The 22,882-nt window shown below is 43.7% G+C and overlaps 1 protein-coding gene across 3 annotated transcripts in view; it reads right to left on the bottom strand.

Moving 5' to 3' along the window:
• The window catches only part of pkd1b (polycystic kidney disease 1b), a 397,721-nt gene that overhangs the window by 33,347 nt on the left and 341,492 nt on the right, over nucleotides 1–22,882 (bottom strand). For all 3 annotated transcript variants that reach the window (XM_088000368.1, XM_088000369.1, XM_088000370.1), the window contains 2 exons: nucleotides 19,845–19,957; nucleotides 1,761–1,929 (listed from right to left, as the gene is read on the bottom strand). In XM_088000368.1, coding sequence (XP_087856494.1) covers nucleotides 1,761–1,929; nucleotides 19,845–19,957 — 282 coding nt within the window. The remainder of the gene's footprint in view (nucleotides 1–1,760; nucleotides 1,930–19,844; nucleotides 19,958–22,882) is intronic.

Here is a 22,882-nt window from a genome sequence, read left to right as displayed (position 1 = left end):
GACTAGATTAGGTTAGGAAGTCTGGCATGGATGAGTTGGACCCAAGAGTCTGTTTCTGTGTTGTACATCTCTATGACTCTATGCCTCTACGACTGTCCATGACTGTAGTAAAGGTCAGGGAGCCGTGATCACTATCACTGAAATGTTCTCCCACCAAGAGATCTGACACCTGACCGCATTCATTGTCAAGCATCAAATCCAATATGGCCTCCCCTCTCGTCAGCCTATCCAGATATTGCATCAGGAATCCTTCCTGGACACACCTGACAAAATCTGCTGTATCCAAACTATTTGCACTAAGGAGGTTCCAATCAAATCAGAGAAGTTGAAGTCACCCATGACAACAACCCTTTCACAAAGAACAAAGAATAAAGAAATATACAGCACAGGAACAGGCCCTTCGGCCTTACAAGCCTACATCGATCCAGATCCTCTATCTAAATCTGCCGCCTATTTCCTAAGGATGTGTATCCCTCTGCTCCCTGCCCATTCATCTATCTGTCTAGATACATTTAAGATACATCTTAAATGAAGCTATCGTGCCCGCCTCTAACACCTCCACTGGCAATGCGTTCCAGGTACCCACCACCCTCTGCGTAAAGAACTTTCCACACATATCTACCTTAAACTTTTCCCCTCCCACCTTGAACTCGTGACTCCTAGTAATTGAGCCCCCACTCTGGGGAAATAGCTTCTTGCTATCCACCCTGTCCAGACCTCTCATGATTTTGTCGACCTCAATCAGGTCCCCCCTCAAACTCTATCTTTCTAATGAAAATAATCCGAACCTACTCAACCTCTCTTCATACCTAGTGCCCTCCATACCAGGCAACGAGATTGAGATAAAAACAAAAATTGCTGGAAGATCTCAGCGGGTCTGGCAGCATCTATGGAGAGAAAGTCGAGTTAACGTTTTGGGTCCAGTGGCCCTTCTTCAGAACTGAAGGCTGATTGGACCCAAAGCATTAACTCTGATTTCTTTCCACAGATGCTGCCCAACCTGCTGAGGTTATCTAACTATTTTCATTTTTGTTCCAGATTTCCAGCTTCTGCAGGTCTTTCAGATTTTTGTCTAATGAGACTGAAACCTTTGCTTGGAGTTTGAGCAGAACAATACCCTTCATTTACTTGAAGCATCACAGAGGCTACTGACTGTCTTCCACTCTCCAAGTTGAGGAGGTGCCGGTGTTGGACTGGGGTGGACAAAGTTAAAATTCACACAACAAACCAGGTTATAGCCCGACAAGGTTAATTGAAATACAAGCTTTCAGAGTGCTGCTCTTTGTCACATAGCTAGTTGAAACAAGATTAGGTGCAGATTAAAATTCGCTCTGCGCTGTCCAATCATGTGCACTAGTCCCATACATGACTGGATTAAACATGGGCTCATAGAGTCATAGAGGACTAAACCACAGTAAAGGGCCCTTTGGCCAATCAAGTCTGTGCCGGTGAAAAACAAGCACCTAGGATGATAGATCATCAGTTCTTGTCAGAACTTGAGCTGTTATTGGTTTTATTGCAAAAGGAATAGAGATTACTGGTATCTTTATCTCATTTGAGACATGGAACTGCTTCATTCTGGGTTGTATAAATGAAATCAATATCAGGAGATAAGTAGTCACCTGACTGAACATATTACTATGTTCCCTCTGGCTTCAGCATTGTGTGAAGCGATTTTTTAAGATCATGGAGCTTAAGACCATGTAAGTAAACAATACATTCATAAAGTGCCAAATCAACAGAACTTGATTGATTCTTACCCTGTGAAGCCATCTGATGAATAAGCCCAACTGTGATTGGTACTGTTAAAGTCAGCAGACCAGCCAATCCCATGGGTGATTGTTTCAGTACTTGATGAGTTGGAATGGTCACAGCTGTTGCCAGGATTAATGCCAGGGGTTAATCTATAAACCCACCAGGGACAATGTCCTGAGAAAGAGTCAACAAAGAATTACATATTCTGATCATCCATCACATTATTGAGCATTTATAACCATGAAAACAATGTGCCATGGTGTGCTCCACAGAGTGGAAAACTCCGAATCAAGAATGTTATCTCAACCTATAGACATCTGCAGGTAAATCTTGTCCACTGAGCCTCTGCTTCAGGCTTGTGGACAAGTTTTGGCATCCTGACGTTAAGAATATCTTCCATCATATTGTGTGGGACTGACTTCGAACAACTCTAGCAACTCAAGACTGACATCCATGAGGTGCTGAGGGCTGTTAGCAACAGGATTGTACTCCAGCACAATATGCAACCTCATGACCCGGTGTATCCCCTACTCAACCATTGCCATTGGGTTTGTGGGAATCTGGAACATACTGCCTGGGAAGGAAGTGGAGGCTGGAAACCTTTAAAAAATATTTAGATTAGCACTTTAAATATCGTAACATTCAAGGATATGGGGCAAGTGCAGGAAATTGGGATTAGTGCACTTTTACTGGTAGCTATTGAGGTGGCATGGTGACTCGATTTAGATTTAGATTAGATTACTCACAGTGTGGAGACAGGCCCTTCGGGCCAAAACGTCCACACCGACCCGCAACCCACTCCCCTACATTTACCCCTTCACCTAATACTACGGGCAATTTAGCCTGGCCAATTCACGTAACCTGCACATTTTTGGACTGTGGGAGGAAACCGGAGCACCCGGAGGAAACCCAAGCAGACACAGGGAGAATGTGCAAACTCCACACAGAGAGTCGCCTGAGGCGGGAATTGAACCCGGGTCTGTGGCGCCGTGAGGCAGCAGTGCTAACCACTGTGCCACCGTGCCGCCCACAGTTAGCACTCCTGCCTCACAGTGCTAGGGATGTAGGTCTGATTCCACCCTTGGACAACAGTCTGTGTGGAGTTTGCACATTCTCCCCATGTCTGTGTGGATTTTCTCGGGGCATTCCAGTTTCCTCCCACAATCCAAAGATGTGCAGGTTAGGTGGATTAGCCAGGCTAGATTGCCCACAGTGTTCAGTGATGTGTAGGTTGGGTGCATTAGCCACAGAAAATGCAGGATTACATGGAAGAGGATGGGGGATGTGTCTGGTGGGATACTGTTCAGAGGTTTGGTGTGGACTTGTTGGGCTGAATGGCCTGTTTCCATACTGCAGGGATTATATGGATAATGTCAGTGCAGGTTTGAAGAGCCACAGAGTCTTTCTTGAACTGTATGAATCTATGAAAAAAATGAACTAGCCAAGAGATTAAAGACAAAACTAAAATTGCTGCAGAATCTCTGAACTTCTACAGAAGGGTCACTGGACCCAAAACATCAACTCGGTTTTCTCATCACCAGGCATACCTAAAAATGAGGCGTCAATCTGGAAATTACCAAACACGACTACTTGTAAGCCAAACAGCATAAGCAGTAAGAGATAGACAGAGCTAAGCAATCCCACAACCAATGAATCAGATTTAAGCTCTGCAGTCTTGCCACATCCAGTCATGGATGGTCCACGAAAACAGAAATTACTGGAAAAACTCAGCAGGTCTAGCAGCATCTGTGGAGAGAAATCAGAGTTAACATATCGGGTCCAGTGACCCTTCCACAGAACTGATGATAGCTTGGAAAATGTTGGTTTTTACGCAGAAGATAGGTTGGATGGAGAAGGTAAGGAGATGGAGCCCAAAAAGAGAGAAGGGTAGTTAGGGAGACAAAGGAGTGGATAAAATTCTGGCTTGGAGGATAATAACTGTAAATGGAGATTGTTAGTGGCTAACAATAGGTTAACAAGGCCTGGAATGTGGGGTTGGGGGGGAAGGACATGGGCAGAACTCAAGGCCTAAAATTGTTGAACTTGATATTGTGTCCAAAAAGCTGGAGAGTTTCCAAGTGGAAAATTACGTGCAGTTCTTCCAGCTTACACTGAGCTTCACTGGAGCACTGTCGCAGGCCTGAGACAAAGCTGTTGGCCAGGAAACATGGTGATGTGTTGAAATGGCAGGCAACTGGAAGCATAGGGTCTTGAATTGTGATGGACAATTAAACAATTATGGGCGGCACAGTGGCACAGTGGTTAGCACTGCTGCCTCACAGCGCCTGAGACCCGGGTTCAATTCTTGCCTCAGGCGACTGACTGTGTGGAGTTTGCACGTTCTCCCCGTGTCTGTGTGGGTTTCCTCCGGGTGCTCCGGTTTCCTCCCACAGTCACAAAGATGCGCAGGGTCAGGTGAATTGGCCGTGCTAAATTGCCCGTAGTGTTAGGTAAGGGGTAAATGTAAGGGCATGGGTGGGTTGCGCTTCGGCGGGTCGGTGTGGACTTGTTGGGCAGAAGGGCTGTAATGTAATCTAATCTAAACTCACTGGAGGAGGAGATGCCACAAATATCTCCATCCTCTATGATGGAAAGGCCCAGCAATCAGTAAGGTGAGCAATTAACCAGACATGCCAAGTAGATGATCCATCTTGGTTTCCTTCCCAGAGCCCTGGCATCGAGATGCCAGTCTTCAGCTATATTTGATTCACTCAACATAATGTCCAGAAAATGTTGGAGGCACTGGATACTGCAAATGCTCTGGCTCCTGACAATATGACTGAACACTTGTGCTCCAGAACTTGCATTTACATTTACAACACTACAATCAACTTGACAATGCAGAAAATTGCCAAAGTATATACTCTACATGAAAAGCAGGACAAATCCAACCTGGCGAATTACACTTCTATCGGTCTACTCATGATTCATAGATTCAGAAAAAATAGATGCAAGGAATAGGACATTCAGCCTTTTGAGCCGATAACCACCATTCAATATGATCACGGTTGATCATGCAATTTCAGTACCTTGCTCCACTTTCCCTCCATTTGATCCCTTTAGGTGCAAGGGTCATGTCCAGTAATGTAGTTGACTCTTAACTGCCCTCTGGGCAATTTAGGGTTGAGCAAAAATGCTGGCTGTAAGGGCAGCCCATGTTTGAAAGACACAAAATGGCTGACAAGGGTTAAACAGAATTAAACAGCCTGCTCCAGCATTTAAGTGAAACATAATGCTATCTTTTAACAGGGTAAATCCAAGGAGGCCTTACAAGCAACCATTTGAAATAATTTGATAAGAGGATATCTAAGGATAGACAATGATTGATTCCATCCACACAAATGAAAGGATGTTGTCCCATTAGGTGAACAGCGCCAGTTAGAACAAGGGATGCAAACCTCAGTCGATGAACCAGTCAGCCTAACTCGGTAATCAGCTATGAAAACAATAGCTAAAGTTATTTTACAGTAATCAGTTTTTTAAAAATGTTATTCATGATATTAAGGAATAGATTCCAGTTCAGGATTCTTCAGATAATCACAGAGATAGATTTCAATTTAAGTGTAGATACATGTATAACCAAAGTATAATAGAAGCATTAGGGGGAGAAAAAATTAAACCTTGATATGAAAGTTAATTAGTCTCAGGAAATGCTTTCTTTATCTCTAAAAAGATGCCTGGTAAGTCCTGAATGAATTGTTTGTTCGCAACTTATTAGTTACAAAGTGCTAACAGTAGTAGTAGCTGTATAAATTTACACTTTATAACTAACTTTGTAACAGTAGTTAATATTATGAATCTTACAGCAATTAGTTAAAACCTGGAACAATAGAAATACAAGAGGATTTGATAGAGATAGCACATGGAATACAATGAATTACAGAATTCAACTGGTCTTTAGAGATGAGCAAGCCTGAGACATACCTGAAGGAGTATAACTAGAAACTTTGGAATGCGAATAAATGGGATGCATAGGAAGATCCCAAGGCCTGGTGATTACATTGTTTGTTAAACACCATGAGATGATCACGGGAATCTGGGGCTGTCCTTAGACATGCCCAGCATGAATTAGGTATTTCATAGGATTGGGTGTATCGAATAAAGGGGAAAGACAAAGTGACCACACAGAATGTGATTATTGTAACACAAAATTTCATTGTATTTCATTGTAAAAATCAGAGCATGTCACTGATCTCTCTTCTGATCTGAGCGAAAGATCGATGACTGGGTTCTCATGTCAAGGTTAGATTCAGGGAAGGTCTTTGGCCCTTTCCCTGCATTTACCAGTTGTTGCTTGAATAAAAAGTTGCCACTTGCGTGAATCCTGCCTGCCTCCTGAGTCTTTATCCCTGCTCGGGGGTGGGGGGCGTGGAGGTTTTGTTCCTACAGATTGGAAGTCAGCCAGCAGCCTCTGCTTGAAACCGGCATACTGTGGGCCACAATTTGGGTGAATATGTTTATTTACCACCCTTTTACATAGCATGGCACTTGTGCGGGAGAGCTTCTGTCACTCAGGGCAAAAAAAAATGTAATTGGAGTGAGCAGGAGGAGACAGACTTACAGATGGGTAGTAGGGCCACGGGTGCTGAGAGTTATCAAAAAGTAGATACGAGGTTGGAAATCCTCGAGAGTTAAAAGGGGATAGCTCCCAAAAGATTAAAAAGAGGTTGAAAATCCTTTATCAAAAAAAATAAAGTAATGGACACAGCCGGGTGGGAGTCTGGGAGAATAGCAGAAAGGCCTGGAAAGAAACCCACTGGGGTTCAGGCTGGTCCATTCTGCAGATAGTATTTAAAACAAAAGGCACACAAACAAGCTAACATAGCTGTAGTGTTCATAAATATGAAAGAGACAGAGAGGGCAATGCCTCTGTGCTAATTCACTAAACCTTATAGAGGTGTTAACTCTTTGTGGTCTGGTTTGAATGTATCTGGTTGGTTGGTTGCTAAATGTTGTCTTGTGCAATTTGTGAGTTTTTGTTCCCTGGACTCTATGCTTTGAAGTTAGTTTGCATTTTGGGAATCTATGGAAAGTGTCATGTGCCTATATAGGTGTGTGGCATGTATCATTAATGTAATGTCCTTTTAAGAAACTATCAGTGGTTGTCCAAAGCAGATGACTGTGATGAAATGTTGATTTAAAGGGTTGGTTCATAAGGCTTGGTAAAAATTTACCTTTTAGAATTAGCTTTCTGATGCATTTGGACTTGGATAGATTTTAATTTTAATATTTGGAATTTCACCTTCCAGCCAGAGTGAACTTCCAAATATTGTTTTAACATAAGTGAATCTTTATCTCCGGATGATAAGATTTTCTCATTATCAATGTACTTTGATGTGAAAGAATACAAATAATAGGAAATTTGGAATCCTGGAAATGCAACTCTGAACAAAATTCTGATGGTCTGCTCTAAAATCTGAGAAAGCTGATGGAGGAATAAAGAAAGGCAAACTTAACAAAAGAGGTGGGCTTTTTCTTAAAGTATAACATTTATTTTCTTGCAGGAGAAAGAGAGACAGATGATGTAATTTTATGTGCCTGTTTTTATGTCCCACTCCCTTTTTGAATCTGTCGTAGATCAATTAACCCATTCTGCTTGACTTGGAATGGATGGATACTTCCTTTAGAAATTTTGAGTCCATGTGCGATGTTATTTTACTGCTACTGGATGAAGTAATCTGTGCATGGAGAACTGGAGGATAAAAAGAAAACAGTTTAAGAAAGTACTCAGTTAGGTTATGAAGACAGAAGGTAACCAAGGGAATATTAAAAACAATGAGCAGCAGTTGTTACAGGGAACACACACACAGACAGGGAGCCAAACAACTAAGGAAAGGAGTGTGCTTTGTATGCAATAAGGACAGGCATTTCACCAAAACTTGTCCCAGTAAGACCATGAAATTTGGGGACTGTAGAAAAGCAGGACACAGAGAAGAGGCCTGCTGGTCCCCTAAGGGAGGCAGGCACGGACAAGGACCAAACCAGAATCGGGGAAATCCTCAGCCAGTTGCCAGTGGCAACAGATAGAAATGCAAGGCAGCTGCAGCATTCCATTGGAAAGAAAAACTGCAATATTGGAAATGAAAAAAACTGTTAAAGGTTACTGAAAGGACAAGTCTTGGGACTATTTAATTACTGCAGGAGCTTTAGAGAAAATCAAAGCAAACTAGCCAGACCCCTGCAAGACCTTAGCAAAGGGGGCAGGCTGGCTCAGAGAAGATTGGATTGGGACCTGAGCAGAAGTTGACCTTTGCCAAGATCAAACAGACACTGGCCTCCATGCTAGCACTAGGTCTCCTTGACCTCTTTTGCAGTAGTGTCCAATCGATGGCAATCAATCTGCAGTAGTTTTAAAGAGACATGGACACAAGTTCTGACCTGTGGGATATTACTCAGGTAAAATGGATCCGTCATGATGGGATAACACTCGTGTTTTAGCCATCCAATGTGCTACCTGGACACAAACAACATCCTCGCCCTTGACACAACTGGAGAAAGTGATATTACATTCCCCACGTAGTATTGTCCAGATATTGGAAGCTGGCAAACTGACAGCTGTTACAGTCAGCAAGTCAAACAGAAAGCTGCACTGCTGCCTGGAGAAAAGTATTAAAGATGACAGAGAGAACCCAACAAGCTATGTGAATCAGGAAATAGAGACACATGATTGTATCGCTCTCATGGAGCAGGCAATAAGAGTGATAGGGTCAAGCTAAAGAATAGCCATTCGTGGGGCTGGATGTGAAGTGCATGTTTGTAGATGGAGCATGGAAGTGTTATAATGGTGAGGCCTGGACAGGGTAGGCTATGGTTAATTTGAAAGGCGAGCTTTTAGCAGGAGCAAGGGTAGAAGGATGTCACTCCGCCCAGGTAGCCAAACTAAAGGCACTTACTGCTGTCCTGCAGTTAGGGAATGGACAAAGGTTAATACCTATACAGACAGCAGATGTGCTTTCGCTGTAGTCCACGACTACATGATGGCATGGGCAAGACAAGGTTATGTTACGTTGAGTAGCAGTGTAATTTAGTATGAGATCCCAGTCAAGGAACTAGTGGCCACAGCTATTTAACTGAAGGAGGCAGCAATGATTAAAGTAAGATTCAGACACCAGAGCAGAGAGGGGCTGACTGTGCAAACAGTGCAGCAAAAGCAATGTAAGAACAGGAAGTAATAACAATAGAAGCTGTGAAAGAGCAAGAAGCCAAAGATGATGAATGGAGCATCTGTAAGCTGGGACCAGCCCAACCTTGCAGATGACACTAAAATAGGCAGAATCATAGACACTGAGGAAGGTTATTGGAAATTGCAGCAGGACCTTGATCAGCTGGGGAAGTGGGCCAAGAAATGGCAAATGGAGTTTAATATGGGTAAGTGTGAAGTCTTGTATTGTGGAAAGTCAAATCACGATGAATGTTAGGGCCATAAGGAGTGTAGCAGAACAGAGGGACCTTGGAGTTCAGGTGCACAGTTCTCTAAAAGTGGAGTCACAGATAGACAGGGCAGTGAAGGCGACTTTTGGCACACTTGCCTTAAGTCAGGGCATTGAGTATAGAAGTTGGGAAGTTATGTTGCAGTTGTACAGGAAGTTGGTGAGGCTGCACTTGGAGTATTATATTCAGAGTGCAGAAGTAATTTACAAGGATATTGCCAGGAGCCAAGTGTCTGAGTTATAGGGAGAAGTTGTACAAGCTCGGACTTCTTTCTTTAGAGCGTAGGGGACTGAGGGGAGATCTTATAGAAGTGTATAAAATCATGAGAGGCATGTATAGGATGAATGCACTCAGTCTTTTTCCCAGGGTTGAGGAACCGAGGACATTAGTTTAAGGTTAGGGAGAAAGAATAAAAGCAAACCTGAGGGGCAACTTTTTTACACAGATGGTAGTATGTATGTGGAATGAGTTGCCAATGGAAGTGGTTGAGGCGGGTACATGAACAACATTTAAAAGGCATTTGGACAAATACATGGAAAGGAAAGGTTCTGAGGGATATGGGCCAAGTGCAGGGAAATGGGGTTCACGTGGATGGACATTTTGGTCAGCATGGTCCAGTTTGGGCCAAAGTGCCTGTCTCCATGCTATAGGACTCTATGACTATATGACTATAAGACCTCACAACAGCCTCCCTTTGTCATACTGGCTAACACTTCAAGAGTAGGGAAGCCCATTAGTGTGATTTGCTGAGAAAGAATGGTTTCTAGAGGGTTGAAAGTGGGAATTAGTAACTGTACTCAGACATACAATGTCACCCAGGTAAAAACAATGACTGCAGATGCTGGAAACCAGGTTCTGGATTAGTGGTGCTGGAAGAGCACAGCAGTTCAGGCAGCATCCAAGGAGCAGCCTGAAGGGCTTTTGCCCGAAACGTCGATTTCACTGCTCCTTGGATGCTGCCTGAACTGCTGTGCTCTTCCAGCACCACTAATCCAGAATACAATGTCACCCTCCTCTTCAATGTTTTCACTTCGGTGATGGCATCCGCCTTACCTTCAGGAATCACATGAGTGAGTGTGCACTCCAGAAAAGCTGGCACCCTGAATTTATCACCTGGCTCACCTCGTAAAACAGTACCTACTTCGTATGTGGACACAGAGCCTATGCCTGGCTACATTGTTCCTCCTGAAGCAGGTGCCAAGGCAGCACAAACATATAATCTCAGAAACAGAAAGATTCTTCACCATATTGATACCTGGGTATGGTACAGCCAAGCTAGCCAGAGAATTTCTCAAAATGGCCACAATCTTAGAACAAGTGGCCAATGACACCTCACAGGCTCTGGGCAAGATAAATGCAGAAATGGTTGTCATGCAAGCCATGGCACTACAGAATCAAATGGCCCTAGACTTGATATCAACTGAGAAAGGGTGTGCATGCGCATTGGAAAGGAGTGCTGTATGTACATCCCCAATAACTCAGAGATAATTACCTATTTGGCAAACCATATACAAAACAAATGAACAATCTCACACAACTACCTGATGGAGTTGGGCAATGAGGTGTCTGGGATCCCTGGGGACATCCATAGCCTAGGGAATAGTAATTTTTATTATCAAAGTATGTCTGTGTTATCTTGTTAATGACTTCATCAAGTGTACCACTGCCACAACAACGAAGAAGATGAATGCAGAAGGGCCATGGACTGAGAAGGTGGCACTGCTGCATTCTATCGAGCGATAGACTACCAGGGAAACGATGAAAGAAAATGACCAGCTCATTGAATGACAGGGAGAGAATCGTGCATGTGACATCACTGAAAGAAGACTACTCATGGACTCTGATTTGGTCTGTTGGTTAATAATGTCCCTATGGCCATAATCTGGCCTAGGGCCAAAGAGGGGATCTGTAAGGGTGGCCCTTACAGAAAGACACAGAATGGCTGACACAGGTTAAACAGAATTAAACAGCCTGTTACAGCATTAAGACACAAAATGGCTGACAAAGGATAAGTAGAATCAAATAGCCTGCTCCTGTATTTAAGTAAAACATTATGCTACCTTGAACAAGGTAAATCCAAGGAGGCCTTACAAGCAACCACCTGAAACAGTTTGATAAGATGTCTAAGGATAGACAAGTGATTGGGAGCATTGATTCCAACCTTATTAAATGAAAGGATGTTGTCCCATTAGGTGAACAGCGCCAGTTAGAACAAGGGATGTAATTCTCAATCCATGAACCAGTCAGCCTAACTTATGAGTCAGTTATGAGAACAACAGCTAAATTTATTTTACAGTAATCAGTTGTTTCTTTGAAGTTATTCACAATATTAAGAAATAGATTCCAGTTCAAGATTCTTCAGAAAATCATAGATATAGATTTCGACATAAGTACAGTTACATGTATAACCAAAGTATAATAGAAGCATTAGGGGTAAAAATGATTAAACCTAGATATGAAAGTTAATTAGTCTCAGGAAATGCTTTCCTTACCTCTAAAAAGTTGGCTGGCATGTCCTGACCAAAATAATTTGTTCACAACTCATTAGTTAAAAAGTGCTAACAGTAGAGGTAGCCGTATAAATTTATATTTTATAACTAACTTTATAACAGAAGTTGATATTATGAATCTTATCGCAGTTAGTTATATAGGGCAGTGGAAAATATAAGACGACTAACAGAATTTGATAGAGACAGCACATGGAACACAATGAATTACAGAATTCAAGCAGTCCTGAGAGATAAGCAAGTCTGGGACAGACCGAAAGGAGTATAACCAGTAACTTTGGAATGCAAATTAATAGGATGCATAGAAAGATCCTAAGTCCTGGACATTACAATGTCTGTTAAACACCGTGAAATCAGGGGAACGTGGGGCTATCCATGGAAATGCCCATCATTGATTAGGTGTTTCACAGGATTGGGTACATTGAATAAAGGGGAAGGACAAAGTGACCTCACCATATGTAATTATTGTAACACAACATGTATAAAAATGCTATATTTCAATGTAAAAATTAGAGTATGTCATTCATCTTTCTTTCGATTGGAGCCATGGATTAAGAGAATGACAGGGTTCTCACGGCAAGGTTAGATTCTGGGAAGGTCTTTGGCCCTCTCCCTGCATTAACCAGTTGTTGCTTGAATAAAAGTCTGCCACTTGCCTGAATCCTGCCTGCCTCCCGAGTTTTTGTCCCGACTCGGGGGGTGGGGTGTTATGCTCCTACACTGGCTTAGCGAGTGATGCCCTCATCCCATAAGAAATATAAAAGTTCCCTCTTGAAGATATGTAAAGAACCAGCCCCTGCAGCTTTCTGTGGGAGAGAATTCCACAGGTTCACAACTTTTTTTTTGATTAGTGGCCCAACAAGTCCACACCAACCATCCGAAGAGCAACCCACCCAGACCCACTCCCCTACACCTAACACTATGGGCAATTTAGAATGACCAATTCACCTTACCTGCACATCTTTAGACTGTGGGAGGAAACCGGAGCATCTGGAGGAAACCCACACTGACACGGGGAGAATGTGCAAACTTCACACAGACAGTTGCCCGAGGTTGGAAGTGAACCCAGGTCCATGGTGCTGTGAGGTAGCAGTGCTAACCACTGTGCCACCGTGCCGCCCTTCCACCATGCCACCTTGGGCACCCTCTGAATGAAGAAATTCTTTCTCATCTCAGTCCTGAATGGCTTATTCCCTATTCTTAGACTGTGACCCCTAGTTCTTCTGCAACATTGGGAGCTTTCTTCCCATATCCAGTCTGTCCAGTCCCATCAGGAACTCCACTAGAACAATCTAGCTCTCAATGCCAGCAAAACCAAGGAACTCATTATTGACTTTTGGTGGGATGTTACTCATGCCCCCCTACACATTAACAGCACAGAGGTGGGACAAGTGGAGTGATCATCCACAACAAGCTTTCTTAGACTCTTCATGTGGATGCACAGGTTACAAAGGCCCAACAATGTCTCTTCTTCCTTAGGCAGCTGAGGAAATTTGGCATGACGGTGAATACCCTTGCAAACTTTTATAGGTGCGCCATCGAGAGCATTCTGTCTGGATGTATTGCTACCTGATATGGCAACTGTACCATTCAAGATCGGAGATGGTTACAGAGAGTGGTGAGCTCGGCCCAGACAATCACAAAGGCCAACCTCCCATCTATGGAATCCATTTAACAGACCCGCCGTCAAGGAAAGGCCGCCAGCATTCTTAATGATCCATCTCACCCTGGCAATGTTTTTCTACAACCTCTACCATCAGGAAGAAGGTGCAGAAGCCTGAACACACAAACCAGCCGGTTTTGTAATAGTTTCTACCCTATTGCTGTTAGGGAACTGAATGGACTCACAAACTCTTAACATTTGCCTGTATCTGTGTTTTTGTTTTTGCCGCTGTTTACCTATTTACTATCTATGCAACCTAACTACATGATCTGCCTGTACTGCTCACAAGACAAAACTTTTCACTGTGGCTCAGTACATGTGACAATCAATTAAATGAAATTCAATTCCATTCAGCCAGCCTATCCAAGTCACCCAACAGCTTCTCAGTATTCTCCTCACAGCACACACTGCCATCCTGCTTCATGTCATCTGCAAATTTGAGAATATTGTGTTCAATTCCTTTGACAAATCATTAATGTGTACTATGATTAATTCTTGATCATTAGTAAAGTGCTGGAAGGTGTTAGCAACAGTGCTATCAAGCAGCACCTGCTCAGCAATAACCTACTCACTAATGCTCTGTTGAGGTTTCACCAAGCTCACTGAGCTCCTGACCTCATTACAGCCTTAATTCAAACATAGACAAAACAGGTGAGGTGACTCCTCAGATACTGGAGCAATCCATGTTGAAATGCAGCAAGATTTGAACAATATCGAAGGGTAATAGCCCTTGACATCAAGGCTGCACTCAACTGAGTGTGGCATCAAGGAGCTCTAGCAAATCTGGTATCAATGGGAATACTGTCTGCTGGTTGGAGTCACACCTGGCACATAGGAAGATGGTAATTTTTCTTGGAGATCAGCAATCTCGGCTCCAGGACATCTCCACAGGAGTTCCTCAGGGTAGTGCCCGTAGCCCAACCATTTACAGCTGCTTCATCAATGATCTTTGGTCCATTATAAGGTCAGAAGTGGGGATGTTCCCTGATTATTGCACAATGTTCAGCACCATTTGAGAACTCCACGGGTACTGAAGGGCCTAAGGCATTGTGAATCTACGTGTAACACATCGGCTGCACTGATTCAAGATGGTATCTCACCATCACTTTCTCAAGGCCATCTAGGGATGGGCAATAAATACTGGCTATCCAGAAAAGAGCAAATGCACGTATGAGTTGAAAAACTCACTGGATTTTTATCTGAGAGTACCTTTGTCAGAGAGAGCTGGTCTCCCACTCAGAAATTGATGGTGGAAATATCCTAGACAGTACCTTAAATGAATCTACCCTGTCTGCCTCTACTACCTCTGCTGGCAACGCGTTCCAGACACCCACCATCCTCTGTGTAAAGTACTTACTGCATGTATCCCCCTTAAACTTTTCACCTCTCACCTTGAAAGGGTGACTTCTCATTATTCAATCCTTCATCCTGGGAAAAAGCTTATCTCTATCTACCCTGTTTATACCCTTCATGATTTTGTAGACCTCAATCAGGTCCCACCTCAATCTCCTTTTTTCTAATGAAAACAAACCTAACCTACTCAATTTCTCTTCATAGCTAGCACCTTCCATACCAGGTAACATCCTCGTAAACCTTCCCTGCACCCTCTCCAAAATGTCCCCATCCTTTTGGTAATGTGGTGACCAGAGCTGTACACAGTATTCTAAATGGGGCTAAAACAACATCATGACCTGCCAACTCTTATACTAAATAACCCGTTCGATGAAGGCAAGCATACCATATGCTTCTTGACCATTCTATCCACCTGTGCAGCAACCTTCAGGGTATATTTGACCTGAACTCCTAGATTTCTCTGGTCATCAACTTTTCCCAAGGCTCTTCCGTTTACTGTATAATTCACTCTAGAATTAGTCTTCCCAAAATGCATCAGCTCACATTTGTCTGGATTGAACTCCATCTGTCACTTCTCCGCCCAACTCTCCAGTCTATCTATATCCTCCTGTATTCTCTGACAGTCCTTTATGCTTTCAGCTACTTCATCAATCTTCGTGTCATCTGCAAACTTGCTGATCATACCAACAGTGCCCTCTTCCAGATCATTTATGTATATCACAAACAACAGTGGCCCCAGCACTGACCCCTGTGGAACACCATTGGTCACCTTTCTCCATTTCAAGAAACTCCCTTCAACTACTACTCTCTGTCTCCTGTTACTCAACCAGTTCTTTATCCACCTAGCTAGAACACCCTGCACACCATGTGACTTCACTTTCTCCATTAGTCTACCATGGGGACCCTTATCAAACGCCTTACTAAAGTCCATGTATATGACATCAACAGCCCTTCCTTCATCTATCAACTTGGTCACTTCCTCAAAGAACTCTATTAAGTTAGTACAGCATGATCTTCCCCATACAAAACCATGTTGCCTATCACTGATAAGACCATTCTTTTCCAAATATAAACAGATTTTATCCCTCAGTACCTTCTCCAGCAACTTTCCCACCACTGACGTCAGGCTGACTGGTCTGTAGTTACCTGGAATATCCCTACTATCCTTCTTGTACAGAGGGACAACACGAGCAACCTTCCAGTCCTCCGGCACCTCACCTTTGTTTAAAGATGCCACAAAGGTATCACAAAGGCCCTTCCTGAAGAAGGGCCTGTGCCCGAAACGTCGAATCTCCTGTTCCCTGGATGCTGCCTGACCTGCTGTGCTGTTCCAGCAATAAAGTTTCAACACAAAGGTATCTGTCAGGGCCCAGCTATTTCCTCTCTCGCCTCCCTCAGCAACCTGGGATAGATCACATCCGGTCCTGGAGATTTGTCCACCTCAATAACCTCTAGCCTACCCTACTTATGTCAATGTGATCCAGACTAATCAAACTTCTATCTTTAATCTCAACATTCATCATGTCCCTCTCCTCAGAGTAATCATTCAGAATCTCGCCCATTCTCTCAGGTTCGACACACAGCCTTCCTTCATTATCCTTTAGTGAACCAATCCTTTCTCTCGTTACCCGCTTGCTTCTTATATAAGAATAAAAGGCCTTGGGATTCTCTCTAATTCTGCTCACTAAAGCTATATTCATGACCCCTTTTAGCCTGTTTGATTCCTCATTTAAGACTGGTCCTACTCTCCCAATATTCCTCCAGGGTCCATTCTGTTCTTGGCTGCCTGGACCTTATGTATGCTTCCCTTTTCCTCTTGGCTAGTCGTACAATGTCTCTTGTCATCCATTTTTCATGAATCTTGCCTTTCCTATCCTTTGCTTTCAATGGGACATGCTTATCCTGCACTTTCTTTAATCTATCTTTGAAAGCCTCCCACATATCAAATGTAGCCTTCCCTTCAAATAGCTGTGTCCAATCCACATTTCCCAGCTCCTGTCTAATTTTGATATAATTGGCCTTGGCCCAGTTTAGCATTGTTCCCTTAGGACCACCCTCATCTTTGTCAGTATTCTAAAACTGACAGAATTGTGGTCACTGTTCCCAAAGAAATCCCCCACCGCAACTTCTACCACCTGGCCTGGCTCATTCACCAACACCAGGTCCAGTATGGCCCCTTCCCTCGTCGGACTATTGATATACTGCTCTGGAAAACTCTCCTGAGCACTTTTTATAAATTTGCCCCATCCAGACCTCTGACACTAAGTGTATCCCAGTCAATGCTGGGAAAATTAAAATCTCCCATCACCACTAACCTGTTGCTTCTACATCTTTCCATAATCTGTTTACCTATTTGTTCTTCTACCTCACGCTCACTGTTGGGAGGTCTGTAATACAGCCCCAACAATGTAACTGCACCCTTCTTATTTCTCAGCTCCACCCATAACACCTCACTGCTCAAGCCCTCCATAGTGTCCTCCTTTAGTACAGCCGTGATATCATCCCTGACCAGTAATGCAACTTCACCCCCACTTTTACTTCCCTCCCTGTCCTGTCCAAGGTGCCAGTATCTGAACTGGGGGGACGTTCAGGAGGCAGCCTTGCCATTGCTTCCTCTGAGGTCTGTTCCTCCCTTTTTCAGGTGTGGGAGAGGTCATCGCTCACAGTGCCAGCCTCATGATGGCGATTACTGTGGCTATCCCTCTGGTACCTGCAGGACAGAGAGAGAGAAGGCATTGCAACCGGGCTGGAAGGGTTGGTATATCAGCAATAAATGCACAGTAGGGGTAATGGGAGAGCAGCACAACAATGGACAAGGTGTCTTCCTTGGTTGCAAGGACACGGAGGTTTTGGCATCGTTCCAGGAACAGTCTTCACCTGTAAGGACCAACATCTTCTCCTTGTACAGTGAGTTGATGAATCATGGAATGACATAGAACATAGAAGAATACAGCGCAGTACAGGCCCTTTGGCCCTCGATGTTGCGCCGATCCAAGCCCACCTAACCTATACTAAGCCACTATCCTCCATATACCTATCCAATGCCCGCTTAAATGCCCATAAAGAGGGAGAGTCCACCACTGCTACTGGCAGGGCATTCCATGAACTTACGACTCGCTGAGTGAAGAACCTACCCCTAACTTCAGTCCTATATCTACCCCCCCTTAATTTAAAGCTATGCCCCCTTGTAATACCCGACTCCATACGCGGGAAAAGGTTCACACTGTCAACCCTATCTAACCCCCTAATCATCTTGTACACCTCAATCAAGTCACCCCTAAACCTTCTTTTCTCTAATGAAAACAGCCCCAAGTGTCTCAGTCTTTCCTCATACGATCTTCCTTCCATACCAGGCAACATCCTGGTAAACCTCCTCTGCACCCGTTCCAGTGCCTCCACATCCTTCCTATAGTATGGCGACCACAACTGCACACAATATTCCAGATGCGGCCGCACCAGAGTCTTATACAACTGCATCATGACCTCAGGACTCCGGAACTCAATTCCTCTACCAATAAAAGCCAGTACGCCATATGACTTCTTCACCGCACTATTTACCTGGGTGGCAACTTTCAGAGATCTGTGTACATGGACACCAAGATCCCTCTGCTCATCCACACTACCAAGTATCCGACCATTAGCCCAGTACCCCATCTTTTTGTTATTCTTCCCAAAGTGAATCACCTCACACTTAGCTACATTGAATTCCATTTGCCACCTTTCTGCCCAGCTCTGCAGCTTCTCTATATCCTGCTGTAACCTGCCACATCCTTCCTCACTGTCAACAACTCCTCCGACTTTCGTATCATCCGCAAACTTGCTCACACAACCTTCTAACCCCTCCTCCAGGTCATTTATAAAAATGACAAACAGCAAATGAGATGACTATTCAGTCCCCAGAACCTGTCCTCACCTTTTCCATTTCAGGGATATGATGTTCGGCCACAGATCAGCCTTGATCTAATTGAGTGGTAGAACAGGCTCACGTTGCTACATGACGTACTCCTGTTTTGGACCATTTTCTACCAAGTTGTGAAATGCTGCTGCAGTAGTGACAGTGGCACAGGAGGAGTGTTGGTGGAGGAATAGAATGAATCTGAGATATCAGAAAGCAGATGGTGGCACATACCTGGCAGACAAGTGAAGGTCATTGGCATTCTTCCTGCATTGTTGGGTGTTTCTCCAGAATGTGGATACCAGGTGTGGGCGGCACGGTGGCGCAGTGGTTAGCACTGCTGCCTCACAGCGCCAGAGACCCGGGTTCAATTCCCGCCTCAGGCGACCGACTGTGTGGAGTTTGCACATTCTCCCCGTGTCTGCGTGGGTTTCCTCCGGGTGCTCCGGTTTCCTCCCACAGTCCAAAAAATGTGCAGGTTAGGTGAATTGGCCATGCTAAATTGCCTGTAGTGTTAGGTGCAGGGGTAAATGAAGGGGAATGGGTCTGGGTGGGTGCGCTTCGGCGGGTCGGTGTGGACTTGTTGGGCCGAAGGGCCTGTTTCCACACTGTAAGTAATCTAATCTAATCTAATCTAATCTAATCTAACATTGTCCCATGTGGTACCTTCAGAGCAGGCTGGCAGGCTCTGGTGGAGTGGCTTCCACTGCTGGTCGTATGGGAAGTGGGCGTGCCCACCAGGACCTCAAGGTTCCTATCCAGGTCTGGGTGTACAACAGCCTTTTAAATAAATTACCATTGCCAGAGATGCCACTATATCCCAGGACATTCCAACAGAGGCAACTGGGAAAGTATGAGAATGGGGCTAATATAGGAGAAGGGAGTGCCACAGCAGTGGGTATGTAGTTAACAAACTGAGTTTGGACAAATAGTGTGAGAAAACCCATCAGGTCTCAGACAGAAACCTTCCATGAAGATCGACAAAAATGACACTGAGTCAAAATGTAGTACGATCCAGTCCTTATCTCTATTTAAGAGCATGGATTTTGTAAAGAAGGTTTAATTTGCTAAAACATAATTATTAAATTTTGACAAGCTACAACATTGAATTTGTCACTGTATAATTTAGTTCACAAAGAAAGAAGGATATTCCCTCTGCAGGGCTCTCCCAGCCTAACCTCCAGCTCAGTTAGTCTTAACTGGAACACTGGAAAGTTAACACAGCTATCTGCATTCATACCTTCCTGGGACCGGACATGTTGAAGCTGTAGTACTCCGAGCAATGTCAGCTGGGGGTTATTGTATAGCAGAGGCAGCAACACAGTACTCAGCCATCGCCAGAAATCAGCTGGCCTGTCAAACAAACACAATCCTCAATCAGCATAAACCCATCTCTGTGTAAGCTTCCAGATTCTGATGGAATAGAAGACAATATGTTGGGACAGTTTCAAACCCTGACTTACTAGGCATGGACACACTCAGAAAAGCCACTAGAGTGGGATTTTGACCAGTAACAGATTAGTGGTGAGACACAGTGTCGGTGCACTGGAGTGGGAGCTTTACTCTGTATTTTTTTTTAGATTACTTACAGTGTGGAAATAGGCCCTTCGGCCTAACAAGTACACACCGACCCGCCAAAGCGCAACCCACCCAGACCCATTCTCCTACATTTACCCCTTCACCTAACACTATGGGCAATTTAGCCTTGCCAATTCACCTAACCTGCACATTTTTGGACTGTGGGAGGAAACCGGAGCACCCAGAGGAAACCCACACAGACACTGGGAGAATGTGCAAACTCCACATAGAGAGTCGCCTGAGGCGGGAATTGAACCTGTGTCTCTGGCGCTGTGAGGCAGCAGTGCTAACCACTGTGCCACCGTGCCACCCACTAACCTTGTGCTGTACATGTCCTGGGAGAGTTTGATGGCAGTGTAGAGGTAGCTTCCATTTAAAAGAAAATAGGGGGTTTCACATTGTATCTAGCCCTGTTTTGCACCTGTCCTGGACATATTTGGTGGGGGTGGGGACAATGTAGAAGTAGCTTTACTTTCAGTTTAAAAGAGTAGATCAAGCGTTACTTTTTTAGCTTACAAAAATTAAGGGAGCTTTACTCTGTATCTAAGCGCATGCTGCCCATGCCCTGGCAGCATTTGTTAGGAACATTGTAGAACAATTTTTACTCTATATCTAACTCGATGCCATCCCAGCCCTGGGAGGTTTTGGTCGGGGGACTGTGTAAAGGGAGTTTTTCTCGGTAGCTAACCATGTGCGGTCCCTGTCCTGAGTGTTTGATGAGGACAGTGTCGCGGGAACTTTACTTTCAGTTTAAAATAATCAAAGGAGCTTTCCACTCTGTTTACCTTTAGTTTAAAAGAATAGAGGTAGCTTTAATTTGTATCTAGCCCCATATTGTACCTGTCCTGGTAGTGTTTGATGGTGACAGTGAAGAGGTAACATTACTTTCAGTTTAAATGTGTAGAGGTAGCTTTAGTTTGTATCTAACTCCATGCTGTACCTGGGAGTGTTTGATGTGATAAATGTAGATAAAGTTCATTTCGTATTTAGCCCATATTACATCTGATTGGCAGGGTTTTGATGTTAATACTGATGTTTGAAATATAAATTACTATATTCCCCAGTATTATTCTCCATCTAGATCACAACAATTTCAAAGAAAAAAGGAAATAATCGCAGGGTGTGTATCAAGGCTGCAGAGAGCACGTCTATTGAGGGTGAAAAGAATAGATTAATGAATGCAGTGCTCTGAGCAGGTTCGAGAAGCTTAACAATTCCAATCTGGCAGCCGACGTCTGCATAGTTTGGCAAATCATCTGGTACTGTCCAGGATCCCAGTTCACAATCAAATTCTTGGCAACAGTCTCTGAACAGACAGGGCTTCCTCCATTTTTATCCCACCCTTTTATATCATGTCCCTGAGGTGGATGAAGGAAGAGCTAGACATCCTGCTCGCACAATGTCAGCAATGATCACTCGATCTATTTGGCCCACCTCATTTCCAACAATCCATCCTTTTCTAATTGGACTGGACATATACTGCTGTAGGAAATGTTCCTGAACAAAATCCAGGGAGACTTGACCCTCTCCACTCTTACTGCCTCCACTGTCCCAGTCTGCATTCAGCTACTTAAAGTCCCCAATCTGCAGATTTATTCCTCTGCATCCTTCCAATTGGTTGGCAGTCTATAGACTATACCCAGCAATGTAATTGAACCTTTTTTGTTCTGTAGCTCCAGAACCCCCCAGAACATCCTCTTTGTCCAGCACTGCTTAACCATGACCACTACCTCTCCTCCTTTCCCTCACTATCTTTTCTAAACACATGTACCCAGGAATATGTGTTTAGTCTTCCCCTTCCTTAGACCAGATTACTGTTATCACTCCATCCTATTTTCACATGGCCATATAGATCTGTAAATTCCCCAACCTTATTTCCTATACTCTGTACATTCACAAACAGGCACAGTCACCCTGATTTACACTTTTTTCCTCCTACACTCTGACTTCATCTATTAAAGTACTATTCTGTCTATCCAAATATTTCATACACATTGGTATTTCTTCTCTAATACTCTTTCTTGGTTCCTACACCCTTCCCAAGTTAGTTTAAAGCACTCACAACAGCATAAGCAAAATGTCCCACAAGAAATCATTCCCAGTTCTGTCCAGATGCAACCAGTTCACTTGTCCAGGTGGCATCGTCCCCAGAGCCAGTCCCAACCCACCCATCCCAACCCACTCTCCTGTACTATCTTTCCAGCCACATATTCATCTGCCATGAATCAGCAAAAATGCATTCAAGTAAGGAGGAAAATTCTAAGAGAGGTATAAATCAACTATGGCTAATATTAAGTTGAAAAGAAGTATATAGTGAGGCAAAAGTCAGTGATCGACTTGAAGATTGGGATAAATTCAGAATAAAGCGGAGGACTAAAAAACACAATAAAGAGAGAGGAAAGAAACTATGAGAGGAAACTAGTGAGAATTATAAGAACTGACAATAAGAACTTCTTTAAATATAGAAAAGAAGAAAGAAGTCAAAGTGAACATCGGCCCTTAGAAAATGAATCTGGGGATATAGTTATGGGGAATAAGGAAATGACAGAGGAGTTAAACAGATATTTTGCCTCAGTCTTTACAGTGGCAGATACTACAAACACCCCATTAATACTAAAGAATACCACAAAGAAACAAAGTACTGTCACCATCACTGGAGAAATAGTAATAGGCAAACTTATTGGGCTAAATGCTGAAAGG

This window comes from Chiloscyllium plagiosum, unplaced genomic scaffold (genome assembly GCF_037043375.1).
Source record: "Chiloscyllium plagiosum isolate Xiang-an unplaced genomic scaffold, Cpla_swu_hap1 HiC_scaffold_25, whole genome shotgun sequence".
NCBI lineage: Eukaryota > Metazoa > Chordata > Chondrichthyes > Orectolobiformes > Hemiscylliidae > Chiloscyllium > Chiloscyllium plagiosum.
Note: the sequence above shows the minus strand (reverse complement) of the source record. Positions and strands in the feature narration are given on the sequence as shown.